The 14,434-nt window shown below is 34.8% G+C and overlaps 1 protein-coding gene across 1 annotated transcript in view; it reads left to right on the top strand.

Moving 5' to 3' along the window:
• The window catches only part of LOC129961805 (P protein-like), a 78,450-nt gene that overhangs the window by 61,235 nt on the left and 2,781 nt on the right, over positions 1 to 14,434 (top strand). Inside the window, exons 13-20 of the mRNA XM_056075378.1 lie at positions 2,455 to 2,590; positions 3,954 to 4,098; positions 6,393 to 6,441; positions 7,954 to 8,059; positions 8,211 to 8,338; positions 9,558 to 9,722; positions 12,328 to 12,421; positions 12,762 to 12,855. Of these exons, the coding sequence (XP_055931353.1) occupies positions 2,455 to 2,590; positions 3,954 to 4,098; positions 6,393 to 6,441; positions 7,954 to 8,059; positions 8,211 to 8,338; positions 9,558 to 9,722; positions 12,328 to 12,421; positions 12,762 to 12,855 (917 nt within the window). The remainder of the gene's footprint in view (positions 1 to 2,454; positions 2,591 to 3,953; positions 4,099 to 6,392; positions 6,442 to 7,953; positions 8,060 to 8,210; positions 8,339 to 9,557; positions 9,723 to 12,327; positions 12,422 to 12,761; positions 12,856 to 14,434) is intronic.

Here is a 14,434-nt window from a genome sequence, read left to right as displayed (position 1 = left end):
CAAAAAAATTGGAAAAAATTTATCAAAAAGCTGCAACAGAAATCCAATAATCTGCCCTCTTCACATTTGCATCATGCGTGTCATATCATGCAACTTGGAATCGCAAGAAAGAACAGCCGAATGATTCCGGTGAATTCAGCAAAATATTTCTTAGAAAGAAATTTCGTTTTAACCCTTTTTAGGGCCGTGGAAAGTATGTTTCCCACCAAATTTATCAATCTTTGTATGAAATTATGTAGGTTGGTATAAGTTCAGACAAATTTTTTTAGTCAGAAACTTAGATGCTTCAGTTCTTTATCTCAGACAAAATGATGCGTCTTGATTTGTTACTTATAATTATTAATTTATCAAATTAATTAATCAAATTAAATTTATCTAATAAGCTGAATGAATCCCTTTTCTTATTCTAATTTCAAGCCTAAAAATATTTTAACATAATAGGACTAGAAAAAATGGACCCTTTTTAAAGAGTTCAAATGAAAAGTACTTATCTGTTTATATAAAAGGGATCTTTATTCATCCTTAAAAATGAATTATTTAGGAAGAATATTTTTTTGAATCATTGGATTTAAGTTTTAAGATTGAATTTTGTTACCTATTTTTCATTCCTTTTTAAACGAGTGAGAATTGTGCAATTTAATGAGATTATGTACTGTCCATGATAATATTCAATTTTAATGATTTCATTTAATTAAATTAAATTTTATTCCTTTTGCCATTCGGACCATCTGGTAGAGAATTTCAGAAAAATTCGTTTCAAGATTCTGTAACATTTGTATTACTGAATTATTATTTAAATTTAAAAGGTATAAAACAACTAAAAATAACGATAATTTTTTTTTTAGTGTTCTGATAAAGGCTTTTCAAAACTTTTTAAATACTTATAAATAACACTTGACGTGTATCATTTTCATACAGATGGAATTTTGTAAAAGATTTTTCACTCATTTCCTGATGTACTGCAATATTGAAATTTTCACCCCTCACATATTCTCGATGACAATGCACTATTTCAAAACTTCAGAACTTAATTACCTTTAAATGATCAGTTACATTTTGTAATGTTTGAGAAATAAGTTTAATGAGCAATAGATCTGATTCACGAACAATAGAAAGTAATAAAAAAAATCACTTGTTTAATACATTAATATAAATGAATTTTCAAAAAACTTTCAATAAATTTATTTAATACTTTATAGTATTATTGATTGTTCAGCTACAAACCAGTTCAATGCTCACGAAATCCCCTCCCCCCCCCCAAAAAAAAACACACTAATTCCATTTTAAATCAATGTTACAGCACAGGTACACACTATTCCATGCAACTTTAGTGAATGGACCAAAATTGTATCAACAACAATAAAAAAAATGGCTGGAAAGTCGACTAAAAATTACCTGGAAACTAATGAAGATGTATTTATGTAAACGTTGAGTAAATAGACTCTTTCTAAAAGCTGCCCAGTACATGTTACTATTACAATAAAAAAAAAATATATTAGAATTTCAGTTTTTTGATTTGATGGAACACGGTGAAACATTATAGTGACAAAAATGTCACATTCCCTTCTTATTTTTATTTTCTGGCATTCCTAGTATAGAGAAAGTACTGTAACCGTCAAAAATTCGAATTCGAGCTTTAGACGAATCTACACATTTTGGACTTTTCTGAGTTCGAAAAACACATTTTTGGAAAATGCCCGCCTGCCTGTCTGACAAAGATGACTCAAACGCTTTGAGCTAGACGAATGAAATTTGGTATACTGTCTTTAGATCAAATAAGTAGATCTCTATCAAATTTTGAGTAAAATCCGTTTTGAGGAAGTCTGTATGTCCGGTTATTAGAATATAAGTCAACACGGTAACTACAAAACGGAGAGAACTAGATAGATGAAATTCGGTGCACAGATTTAAAATCTGAAGTGTAGATATCTGTTAATTTTTTATCCAAATCCAAAGAGGAGTTGATCGTCAATCAGTCTGTGCTTTCAGAAACATACAAACGCAATAATTAAAAAACGCAGCAAGTTCAATATATTAAACTTGGTATGGGATTTTGTGACTACAAGTATACCTTTTGAACACATCTTTGTTTCAATCGATTGGGAAAAACACATCTGAAATACAGATTAGATTTTCGGATGTTATTAATCGCATGGCAGGGCTTAAATGCGGAAAAAGGTCGCCAAAGATGACGCAATAGTTTCAGTAAAAATGCTAAATTCATGCCAAAGATTAGTATCTCGTAACTGTTGTATATCAGTGCCATGCAAGGACTTCTCTGATATAACACCTTTTAGATAGTTGCGATAAAGTTTTTGGAAGACCACACCCGCTGGTTTTTAAATTTTATTTTTACGGTTCAGTAGAAATATGACAGTTTCATTAACAGCAGAAAAAACAGATAATGAATTGTTTTCACGAACTTCTTTCTCACGTCGTCTTTCCTTGTTGCAGGGCATCGGCTTTGGAGACTTCACTCTGCACATGCTTCCCGTTGTAGTCCTGAGCATTGCCGTGACTTACGTCCTCCTGCGCTTCATGTACAGGGATGTCTCCCACCTCAGGTTCGCCGACCCTCCTGAAGTGGTTGGTGAGTGGCGATTATTGGAAAATCCCTCTTGACGAACTCCTTGCATTATTCAGCAGCTCATTTGCGGAATTTTGACTTCAGATAATTGCATATTAAACATTATAATTTTTAATCGCAATGAAGTCGAGAAAATCGTTTGTCGTCATCGCCATTTGGATGTGAAGGTGGCGGCTCCCACTTGAGCGGAAAAGCTCCAAGTGAGACAGTATTCTCCATATCTAACCACAGAGAAAAGCCTCAAACCGACCCTCTCATTTTCTCTCTTTTTTCCCTCCACCTTTGCTCCTTCTTTTCATTTTCTTTATGGCGTTTTAAAATTGAGTCTAAGAAAAGGCTTCCGATTAAGCGTTAAAATGCTCTTTATTTATATTCAGTCAATGAATCATTCCAGAAATTTGTTTTCCACTCTGGTACCGAAATCTATTTTGCAGTTTTTGTTCATTGATAAGGCGGATCACGATTTTCACATCCTCGAGTCATTGTCGATGCACTCACGAAGTGTAAGTTAATTTCAACTAGATTGGAAAGGCTTCTTATTTCAATTCTATTGAAGTAGGGAAAAAAAAAACGAACATCTAACAATGAATTTAATAACTTGCTTAACGGAAGTAACAGTAGTTTCTACTTAAAGAGAAAGTATTGCAATTTCCATAAATTTCAGCTTCGGGATTTCGACGAATCTACCTGTTACAGTGACCTTTCAGATTCTTACAAAACCATTCTTGGAGTTATGCATCATTATCTGAACACTATAACTCGAAAATGTTACCAGGGAGATGGATTAAGTGTTGTATATATTCTTTGAGCCAAAATTATAGATTTAAAGCAAATTTTGATTTAAATTTGTCAAAAAGATGTCTATGTCCCTCGTTATGGATATGAAGAGAGATGATAAACATAGCAAGGTAAATGGATGAAATTCTGCGTATGGTTTTTTAGAGAGTTCCAGAAATAGAATGAATTTCTAACTAAATTTGCCAACGATTGGAATATTTACCAGTTCGTTCGTATGTGGACTTGATGACTCAGGACAGCAGAAAATCGGAAGAGCTTCAATGTAAGGCGTCTCTTCCATCTGAATTTCTAATAAATAAAGGGACAGACTACCCAAGTGAAGCGAACAAGAAAAATCCAAAGCACTATTAACGAAACGAATGAATTTTGAAATGTGATCTTGACATCCAGGCTTAAATATTCAAACAATGATTGGTGGAAAAGGATCCAAAATGCTTTTAATATACACCGATGTTAAACTCGGAACGCGTCTTAGTGCACTTTTTATGTGAATTTAATATCACTTAATGAACGTAATTTATGTTAATTGATTTCTGTTGAAATGTCCTTTTCTCTTCTGTGCATGTAGAATTGAAACATGAGATCGAAGTATGGAAGAAAGCGTTCAACTCCTTGTCTGGCTACTCGAGGGACGAGGACACTGTGAGGGCTATTCTGCACAGGAAGATCACAGTTTTGGAAACGTTATTGCGGAAAAAACTCTACGATGCAAAGTGAGCACCATTTAAAACTTTAATGGATGTATCTTTAGAAAATTGTTTCTAATTCAATTTATTTACTTTTATATAATTTGATTCATTTGATGTTTATAGAGATGAAATTTCATAATCGATTGTTCATTCATTTCCTGATGTTCTTGTGTTTTCATATTTCGTTCTCTTGTTTATTTCACATGATATATAGATAAAATATATTTAGAACTAAATTAAAAGCTGATGGATGGTGAATTATATGAATATCGTTTCGTAATGAATTTCAAAACAAAGTGCCTTTAAGATTCTATAATGTTTATAATAGATTATAAATTAAAGACAAAAATATAGAAAATAATTAAAATAAAATAGAAATGCGATTTAAAAATCTGTTTTTATAGGAGAATTATTCTTTTCTGCAAAAGTCAAATAAACTTGTATAAATGCACCCTCTGATTTGCACTTCATAGAAAATTTATTGATTCTTTTAATAAAGTAATACTTCAACATATTGTCACCTAAAAAAAGAAATCTCCTTAAAAATCAAAAGGGAGATTCCATTTTTCTAGAAAAATAAGCGATAAGTAGTGCTTCTTTAATGAATATTACTGTTGCTATTCTCCTATTCTTTAAATATTACTCACTGGTATAAAAAGGTAATTGACGGCCGGTGAACAATGATTTTTTTCCCTCTAACATCATGAATTTTAGTTTAACGAGGCATTATACTATATTTTCCCTGACTTTAAAAAAGTGGCATAAACATACTATTCATTTGTCTCCTTAACACCTTGTTTGCCGGGACATCTGCATCCCCCTTTACTCATCCCTCTCTATGCCACTGGTTTTTTGCAATGAATCAGAAACCTTGTTTATCATCTTATTGGATCTCCTAACGCCAATCCTTGTTCTGTTTGCATTCAAGAAGAAAAAAAAATGGAAGAATATTCGAGGCGACTGAACCGGAAGGAGTAGCTGAAAAACTTAAACTGGATGGTACTGGCGAAGAATGCGTCATTACCAAGTCGCCAAGCATGGAATAAGGAAACTTGCCCATCTTTATTTCTTTATCTAATTTCATAAGAGTTTCAAAGATGAGGAAGTATATGCAACGGATGAGAAAGTTTTAAGGTGATGCCAGATTGAAACTTAGCCGAATTTAACACACTTTTCATTTCCTGACCTAAACCATTACGGCTATAAAAAACATTAAAAACAAAGACTGTTTCATATGATATAGTGACAGTTTGTCTACTTTGAATTAGCTTTCTGTTTCCAGTTGTGAAATGTATTGGAAAAATAAAAATTTCGGCTTAGGTCCTATTGAACTCGATCATAGCTTTCTCTCTGCGTGCAATAGATACTTCTCCAACTTACATAGGGTCAAAATCAATCGAGTTATCATGGACAAAGCTTTTGCATCAAATTTTGGACGAGTTGTTTAGGATGTATAGCTTATCATGAATGAAAATCTGCAAAAATGTTCCCTCAATCTGGTCATGAAAACCATTGTAATAATCTGTTTCTGTAAGAAATACCTTGAGTATTCTCTGAGGTCAAATTTCAACTTTGTGGCGGATGGGGCGGACACTTCACCTAAAAGTCATACTCACAAAATCTCTTTTGAACATTTCCGGCTCACAGGATGGTGACATTATCTTTCATGAAAGATCGTCGCATTAGCTTTTAAAATGCAACTCAGCGAGCTAAATCAATAAAGTGTTTCTGATCAATGATGACGGGCAATCAGTGCCAAACTAGCAAATCACACAAGACCACGTGGCCAAGGAATGATGCCAAATGTTGAAAAAGTAAGACTGAAACTTCTAAGCTGGAAGAGGAAATCGCCTCAGTTAAGGCTCAAAAGATGGAGGCATTATCTTCCATGAAAGACCCACCACATATGTGGTAAAACACCACGAAATGGATTTTTTGGATTAGAATACTCGTGTATCAGTTCTTGGATGGCGTCAAACAACCCAATCGCAACAGCGGAGCAACGTTACTCCAATAAAACCTCCCTTACACTATTCTATTTAGATCCAAACATTGGTTGACCTACAAGAATTTACATAGCTTCACGTTTTAGCAAACATAGTTTCATCATACATTTGAATGAATTTCCCATTCATTGCCCTGCATCTAATGATAATTCCAAGTATTAAGTGTGCCAACTATAGAATCTATGTGATTTTGCATAATTTCGCTTATTATCTGCATTGTATAAATATTTATGGATTTCTTATCTATTAGTTCCTTATTAAACGACGTGATGAAGTGCGCTGCAACTATTAATGGCGTTTTTCTCTCCTCAGGATTTCTGAAGATGACTACAGAGCCAGTCTCAAGGAATTAACGAATTCAGTAGGTTATTTCAAATTATCTATCAGTATGTCTCGTAACTGAATAATTATTAGTTGTTCATTCATATATTTTTATTCTGCTCTCGTTTCAAAATATAGGATTACTCGAAAAATTTTTAACAAATTTCAAGACAAGGTCAAAGAGAACAATATTTATTCTTCATTCTTTCTTTTACCTTATTATCTGGCAAAGCATCCTCTATTGCGACTCTTATATTTTTTTGCAAAAATGACCTGCTAATTCTGAAGTTTAAGGTTTTTTTCAGGAATTTCTGTGTTTTTTAAATTTTCTACGTGCAGTTTCGATCAGTATTTCAGAGTACAGAATGAAATTCTTATCCACCAAAATGAGATAACAAACACAAATTAAACATTAATCAACTGGCAAATAAAATAATTTAGTTGCGCTGTTTCATGCATCATTAAATCAAAACATTTCTTTTCAACCGCAGTTCTCTTATCTGTTGCTTTATTTTCAATAAACAAAAACTTGGCATCGAATGAACGTGTCCATTACCTTTGCCTTGATACTTCCAATACCTATTCCATTATATATTTAAGTCTATTGTAAAGGAAGTCGGCCACTCTTCCAAGTATTAATTGTTCAATGTCAGAAGGGATCATATGTGTTCAAGTTTCGCTCAAAATAAGGTGTGTGCACGCTTCAAGCTGAATCGGACAACCTGGATGAAACGCTTGTGCGAGGGGAAGGGGGGGGGATGCCAACTCAGCTCTCGTTATTGTCATCTCACTGTGGCTTGAAATTACAAAATCTGCTTCTAAATAATCCTTGTGCTGCTTCAAACAGAATATTGGCGTAATGTGAAAGATCAGAGGTACTTTCACATTTTGATATCCTGTAAAAAAATTATCTCGCATTGTATTTCATCTCCAATATAAAATTACAAATGGAAAAAAAATTTCCTCCTTGTAATTAAGTTTAAATTCTTTTATAGAAAATACACGCGAGAGAAATCATCAAAAACTTCGACTTCTGTCCGCTTTTTTCCTTTATCAAATTAATTTCCGATTGTCCCTTATTTCTGAGAATGAAAATAAAGAATTCAACCAATTAGAAGAATGAAATTTTATTCGCGGACTTATTATCCATTTTTCTAGAGTTTTAGAACAAATTCATCAAACTGAAAGCGGTATGCATGCGTACGAACACTTGCAGAGTGGTAAACTAGACGGATGAAATTTTTTAGATTTCATCAAAATGTGAGAATATATCCACAACTAGATGTGTGAAAGCGGTGATTGAAATCGCAGGCATTTAGGGAAGTAACATTTGGCGACTTGCAGTTGCATATCAAATTTTGTACTCGATCAATCAGATGGTAGAGATCCAAGTCTTGTCATATAATTGCGAAATTTATGACAAAACAAATGGAAGTGGGCTGACAATTCCGACCTACTACTTTGAAATGCATAAAACTCGATTTTAAAGTAAAAATATCCATTATATTTTCAAAATTAAATAAAATACGATTCATTTGTTTTTATTTTTCAGTTTAAAGTGAAAAACACGTCGCTACTCTTCAAATCTGGCATTATCATCAGCATCGTCATCGTATTCTTTTTCTTAGAAAGCATACCAGAATTGAATCTCAGCATCGGTAAGCAGATTTGTTTTTCGTAGTAAGTATTGAGGCCCTTTTAAATAATCGATTAATCCATATAAATAAATTGAACGTTTCCACTTTGAAAAAAGGAGAGAAATTTAAGAGAAAAATTCTGTAAAAATAATCATGTCATTCTTCCCATCAGGATGGATTGCCATTTTGGGAGCCATCTTTCTACTGGTTCTTGGCGACTTCGACGAACTAGAAAGCATTTTGAGCCGAGTGGAGTGGTCGACGTTGCTGTTCTTTGGAGCACTCTTCATCGTCATGGAGGTAAGAATCAATAAAAGCAACGCGAAACTTCAATGAAATCTCAATTCAAGTTAAACTTTATGAGTTCATGACTTTAGAAATTGATTTGACTACTTGAATTATTTTCGTATGTTTTAGTAAAAAGAAATGGAATCAATATTTCACATAGATATTGGAGTACTAGCACAACAATGCGCTTCTACTCTGAGTGCTCAGAAAAATTTGAGATGAAACATCGATAAAATTTGAGATGAAACATCGATAATTTATTCGAAAGCGTATGATGCTGAATTGAGACGGTACAGTTTAAACAATTGCTAGAGTTTTTCTAATAAGAAAAATGGAGACCAAGCTACCATAGATTAAGGCGGTTTTAGCCGAAGTGACAATTTAGTAGTGGAATGTGGGACGGGTATTTGTCATTGTTATGTGTGAACTCAATTAGGCTGCCGATTAGAAGGTTGTCACGGAATAAAGATTAGATTAAAGAATTTTCTTAAGAGATGTTTGACTTACTATTCGATCGAGTACACTTTGAAATCTTTGTGGATGACTGAATTCCGGATAAACTAAGGAGCATTCGTCGTCATTCTGTTTTGTAGAATTTGAATCATTTTGCAGTGGGTCGTCATTGTGAGACACCAGATTTGCGCTGCTTAAATAAGGAGCCTGCTTATAAAATAGGACTTTGTTACTGAGTGAAAGAGCGGAATATCTACCAATAAGTGGGATTATTAGGTATATTTTTTTTTCAAAATTTTTCAGTACTGTACTTAGCATGGGATTGATTTAGAATTTTTCATCTGGATGGATGTCAAGGATAATTTTGTTGCCCAAATATAATTCTTTTAACATCTCTTGTTCTTTTAACATCTCTTGTTCTTTATTTTTGGATAATATTGTTAATATAATGTATTGTAAGCGGTTTTGTCTTGAATGTTAGCCTTCTCCAAAGTATTTCTAAAAATATTTTACAACTCCATTCATTAGAGAAGTGTTAAATCAAGTACAACTGTAAAAACATTCAATGAAGTGGACTGAAACGCTCGTACTTTCGATTGTTGTCATATGACAGTAAATAACAATCTGCGTCACATACATTATCGTTTTATATTTGGGCGTCTCATATTTGTAATTGTTTTTTTATTATTATTATTCTCTTCTTGGAGGTCTAGAGTTCTGAAATGTATCAAAATGTACAAGGAGACAAATAACTAAAGGGATCTTTTTGAAATTTTAGGCTCTGTCGAGATTGAATTTGGTTTGGTACATCGTGAACCTGACCCAGGATGCCATCAACAGCGTAGATGAGAGCCACCGACTCCTGGTGGCCATCGTCCTCGTCCTCTGGATCTCCGCCTTCTCGTCCAGCATCATCGACAATATACCTTTCACTACCGTCATGGTAACTTCCTCATTCACACTTTTACTGTCATATAGGTACATTAAAATTCTTCAAATTTGCGTTCATCTATTATTACATTCATCAAGTTTAGGATCGTTTTAAATATTTCTCAAACGTTAATGAATTATGGTATCTTCGTAAAATAAGTGAAAGGTATTGTGCGAAACTGTTTCATCCAGTTCAAATAAGGACAAAGGAATCATGCAAGACCCTTAATGCCAGACCTCCCGTCGCAGATAAGGCAAAGGCGGCGGTGTTTCATCAGGATGAGGATGTCAAAATGCCACAACATCCTGCAACCAGCTTATTCCTTTGATATCCAATTTATGACTTATTTCTCTGATTTAGAATTTGCTCAAGGGACAACGACTCTCAAATCCGAAAAAATGCAGCGAGGCGGTGATTGAAAGGAGCCTTGTAATTCCCACTTGCTTCTTTACATGAATGATGTGGGCCGCAGTGGCCTGGTGGTAAGGTTCTTGGCTTCGGAACCGGAGGGTTTCGGGTTCGAGACCCGATTCCATCGAAGAACCGTCCCGTAAGCGGGAATTGGTGAACGTTAAATACGTCGGGGGCAAACGTCCTCCCACTGGTGTCGTGAGGAAGTTTGGAGAGAAGGTACCAGCTCAGGTGTCGCCATCGTCATCTGACCGCTGTTCAAAATGACGAGGTCCATTCCAAAATAGCCATATTGTTGCTTTAAAAACTGGACCTTAATATAACTAAACTAAATTACGTGAATGATGGGAAAAATATGCAGTTGCACAGGGTAGTTACTTCAAAGAAAGCATCCAATAAGCAGGTTTTATCTGTATTATTTCTATCACTATAAAGAGTTTAGAATGTGACTGTAATTTTAATGTATTCTACATTGCAGGACTTTGAGATTCTAATAGATGGCTGTTTATGCCACGAAACTTAGCCTGAAAAATTACTTGCGGTGTTCAGAGAAGCAAAAAAGGAGCTATATTGGCGCCCTGGCATGTAAAAGAGCTCGACGCCCAGTCAGTTGCAGGGGTGGGTGTGAGGCGAGCCGACCAAACATGTAGTGGGACACGAAGAGCAGAAATTTTTATATATTTGCTTTGGTCGAAACATTTCAGTTACTTTAACATGCACTATGTGAATAAATGTATATACAGAACTGAAAAATAAAGCCCTCCAATTTTGTCGACCTCAGAAAATATTTCGTCAAATATATTCTTGGGTAGAATTTATAAATCCTACCTATTTTCTATTAAGTCATTCGCTCAGAGCCTTGGCCCTATTCACTCACTCTGCTTACCGAACTCTCATGTGACCTTTTATCTCACACACAACATTTGGAAATGTGTTGTTGTATCAAATCATGAATCGGGAGAAATGTGAGAATTTTATGGGTCGTTTTTACTCTAAAATTTAAAATCTTGATATCCTTCCATTTATTTTCTTACTATGTATATCGCTTGATGTTTTTGCAAAAAAAAAAAAAAAAAAAAATCTGAAGAAAATTTAACAAATTTAGGAAACAAAATAATATGCTTTGTTAAAATTTAGAAAAAGTTGTATACACTTTATTTTAACGATGTATTTGGGAAATTTCGTTACCCAATATACATATTGATCCTAATTTATCACTTGAATGGATTCATTTTAATTCTCTTTACACATTTGAAAATACTTGTGAAAAGACTGATTGCAATATCTGCATCTCATCTTCTCTGGATTAAAACCTAACTTGCTTTGCTTGGACTTTTTCTTGACTGCTCCGGGCAACTTCTTTCTCTTAGCCTTGGAGAATTGGATCTAAAGAGAACCTTAGAGTGCGTTTCAGAGCGAGTTTGAAAAGGTTCGACTCATTGTATGCATGCAGTACAAGAAGACATCAAATAGATTTCAAATCGGACTTCAAGGGAAGGGACAAATGGGTGTCGGGTGCAAGCGTGCGTGCTTTGCTTCACTGTGGATATCCAGATGAAGAACGTGCCATTCACACGGGTGAAAAAATATCGCAACATGCAATTTTTCTTCTTCATCCTTAGAAGAGTTCATTTCGCCTATCTGTCTTCGATCTTCAGCGCAATTTCAATATCAGTTGCTGAAGGGAACAATTTCGCAACACATTCAGCGCCCTTTTATCTTGCATGATACGGGAATAAGGAGAGAAACTTCAATGCCGTGAAATGAATGTTTGTTTTCCAATGTTTACTTTCTTGCACGCGAAGTAAGCAAAATGAAATAACCAGAAAATCTGACTTCGCGATTTCGGTTAATATCCCGCAATCGGACTTCTCCATGTTCGGGAACGCACACACACACACACACACACACACACACACACACACACACACACACACACACACACACACACACACACACACACACACACACACACACACACACACACACTAAAAAGAATGCGCTCAAAAATGAGCACCCGAACTAAGAGCAAATGCCATATTGTATTAGAAAACAATGAAGTCGTGAGCAGGACTCGCCAATGAACTCGTATTGCAATTATATTTATCTAAATGTCTCTTGAAACTCTTTCATAGCAATTTGAGATGCTTTAATTTGTTCCGTTTGTGTTCAACATCTTACGAATTCTCAATGCAAATTCTTACAGGTTCAAGTCATTGCAGATTTAGCTGACAATGAAGAGATGAAATTGCCTATCAAACCTTTGGTATACGCTCTGGCTCTCGGAGCCTGTTTCGGAGGTAGGTACAAGTGGAACAGCAATTCCTTTTTTGCATTTGATTCAATTTTTTATACTTCTTCGTTAGTTTGGATTTTTCAATCGATTTTTATTCATTTTTAAGTTGCTCGAAAGCAGCATTCTTTATTTTTAAATTTTCGCTACATCATTATTTATTTAAATAAACAGGAGGGCCAGATGGTACTGAATTTTAGAATGAATTGATTAGAGAATTGTTAGAATTAAAATGATGAGTTGAATACAAAGTAGAAAATAATTTTAATACACTGATAAGTGTTTTTCAAACCAGCTTTTCTTGATTGTTTTGGTAAGAGATTGATTGGACTTTCTTTCCTCCTCAGGCAATGGAACTCTGATCGGAGCATCAGCGAATGTTGTGACGGCAGGATTGTCGGAGCAACATGGTTACAGGTTTTCTTTTTACGATTTTTTCAGGTGAGTTCCTCTAATGTTGAATTTCGAATTTTACATCGAAACATTTTCATCATAATTGACCTCTTCTGCATAAGTACCATGAATAATCAAGCTCCTCCAACATTTTTTTTGCATATAAATTGAGTCACTCAGCACGTGATATTTGAATCCATCACGTCAAACAACTCTCCTTTTTACGTTCTTGATTGCGAAGTATAGAGAAACCATTGTTGATCCTCAAGAAATTCGAACTCGAATCCACGATTGAGACCTCCATGAGTAAAAAAAACGCATTTTCGGCATTATATCTGTCTGTACGAAAAAATAACTCAAAGGCTTTGAGCTAGTCGGATGAAAATTGGTATATGGCAATCACGCCAATTTTCTAGATCTCAAATTTGAGCAAATCTGTTCAGTGGAAGTGTGTCTGCCCGGTTATTTGAATATAATTTAACACGCTAACTACAAAACGAGAAAACTCTTCGAATACAAGGTATACAAGTTCGAATACTACAAGGAGAACTAGACGAATGAAAATCGTTACACAGATTTAACACTTGTACCGTAGATGTCCATCAAATTCTGAGCCAAATCTAAATGAGAGTCGACCTCTGCAACGCTCCAACTCAAAACACGATGGCTCGAATGTCTCGCATTTGGCGTGAGATTTTGTGACCACAGATATAGTTCTGTTCCAGTTTTGTTGTGTCAGTCGGTTGAAATGCAAACCTAAATTCAATTTTCCTGATACTTTTAACTGCATGATAGGGATTAATAGCCAAAACACCCTCCAAGGACCACAAGGTAGATTGAGTAAAAAAGCCAAAGTTTTTATATTTGATGATACTATGATAGGCCAGTGTCATACTAAGTGTCCTCTGTGATGTGCCTTTATTAGAAAATACACGAGAATGAGAGAATGTGCTATTCCCACCGGTTATAACGGAGCATGCGATCACAAATGCAGAAAGTGGGGGCCACTCTGGACTGTGCCAGTGAATGAAGGGGATGAAAAGCACCGCAGATGTTTAATGGAATATAGATTCACAATATCAGTTGTATGAATAGCCTATTCTATTCAAATAACTACGATGCGTGTATAGTTTCGGATCTTGTGGTCGTCGAGTCCATTGTAGCTATCACATACCCCCCCCCCCTTCCATCGCTTGTAATGATAATAATGCAGCTGTTTGTTGCACTATAGAGAATCTGCATTCCATTAAATGAATGTTGGGTACTTTGTTTAATGTGTTCCTTTCATATCCTCAATTCACTTGTCCTCATTTTCAGTTTGAGTTCCACTATTCTGTTGAAAAAAAATTTGCTTAATTTATACTCAAAATGTGTCCATGAATTTTTAAATCAAACCTGTATTTGATAATAGAATGTCGAGTTGCTTCTGACTATGATTTCTATGTTTTTGCGGAATAGCTTTGATATACAGTCATTTTCGCCAAAAAATTTTAGCGAAATGGCCGAACGTGGCGCGAACGACAGCAATAGCGTTTCCAATCCTAAGGTTCCGATGAACGCTGCAGTAAATGAGTGGAAATATGACTTCAATACCAACAAAATCCATCAGAAGTAGAGGAATACTTCT

The sequence above is a fragment of the Argiope bruennichi genome, chromosome 2, assembly GCF_947563725.1.
Source record: "Argiope bruennichi chromosome 2, qqArgBrue1.1, whole genome shotgun sequence".
NCBI classification, from domain to species: Eukaryota; Metazoa; Arthropoda; class Arachnida; order Araneae; family Araneidae; genus Argiope; species Argiope bruennichi.
This window is presented reverse-complemented; position numbering and strand designations above follow the sequence as displayed.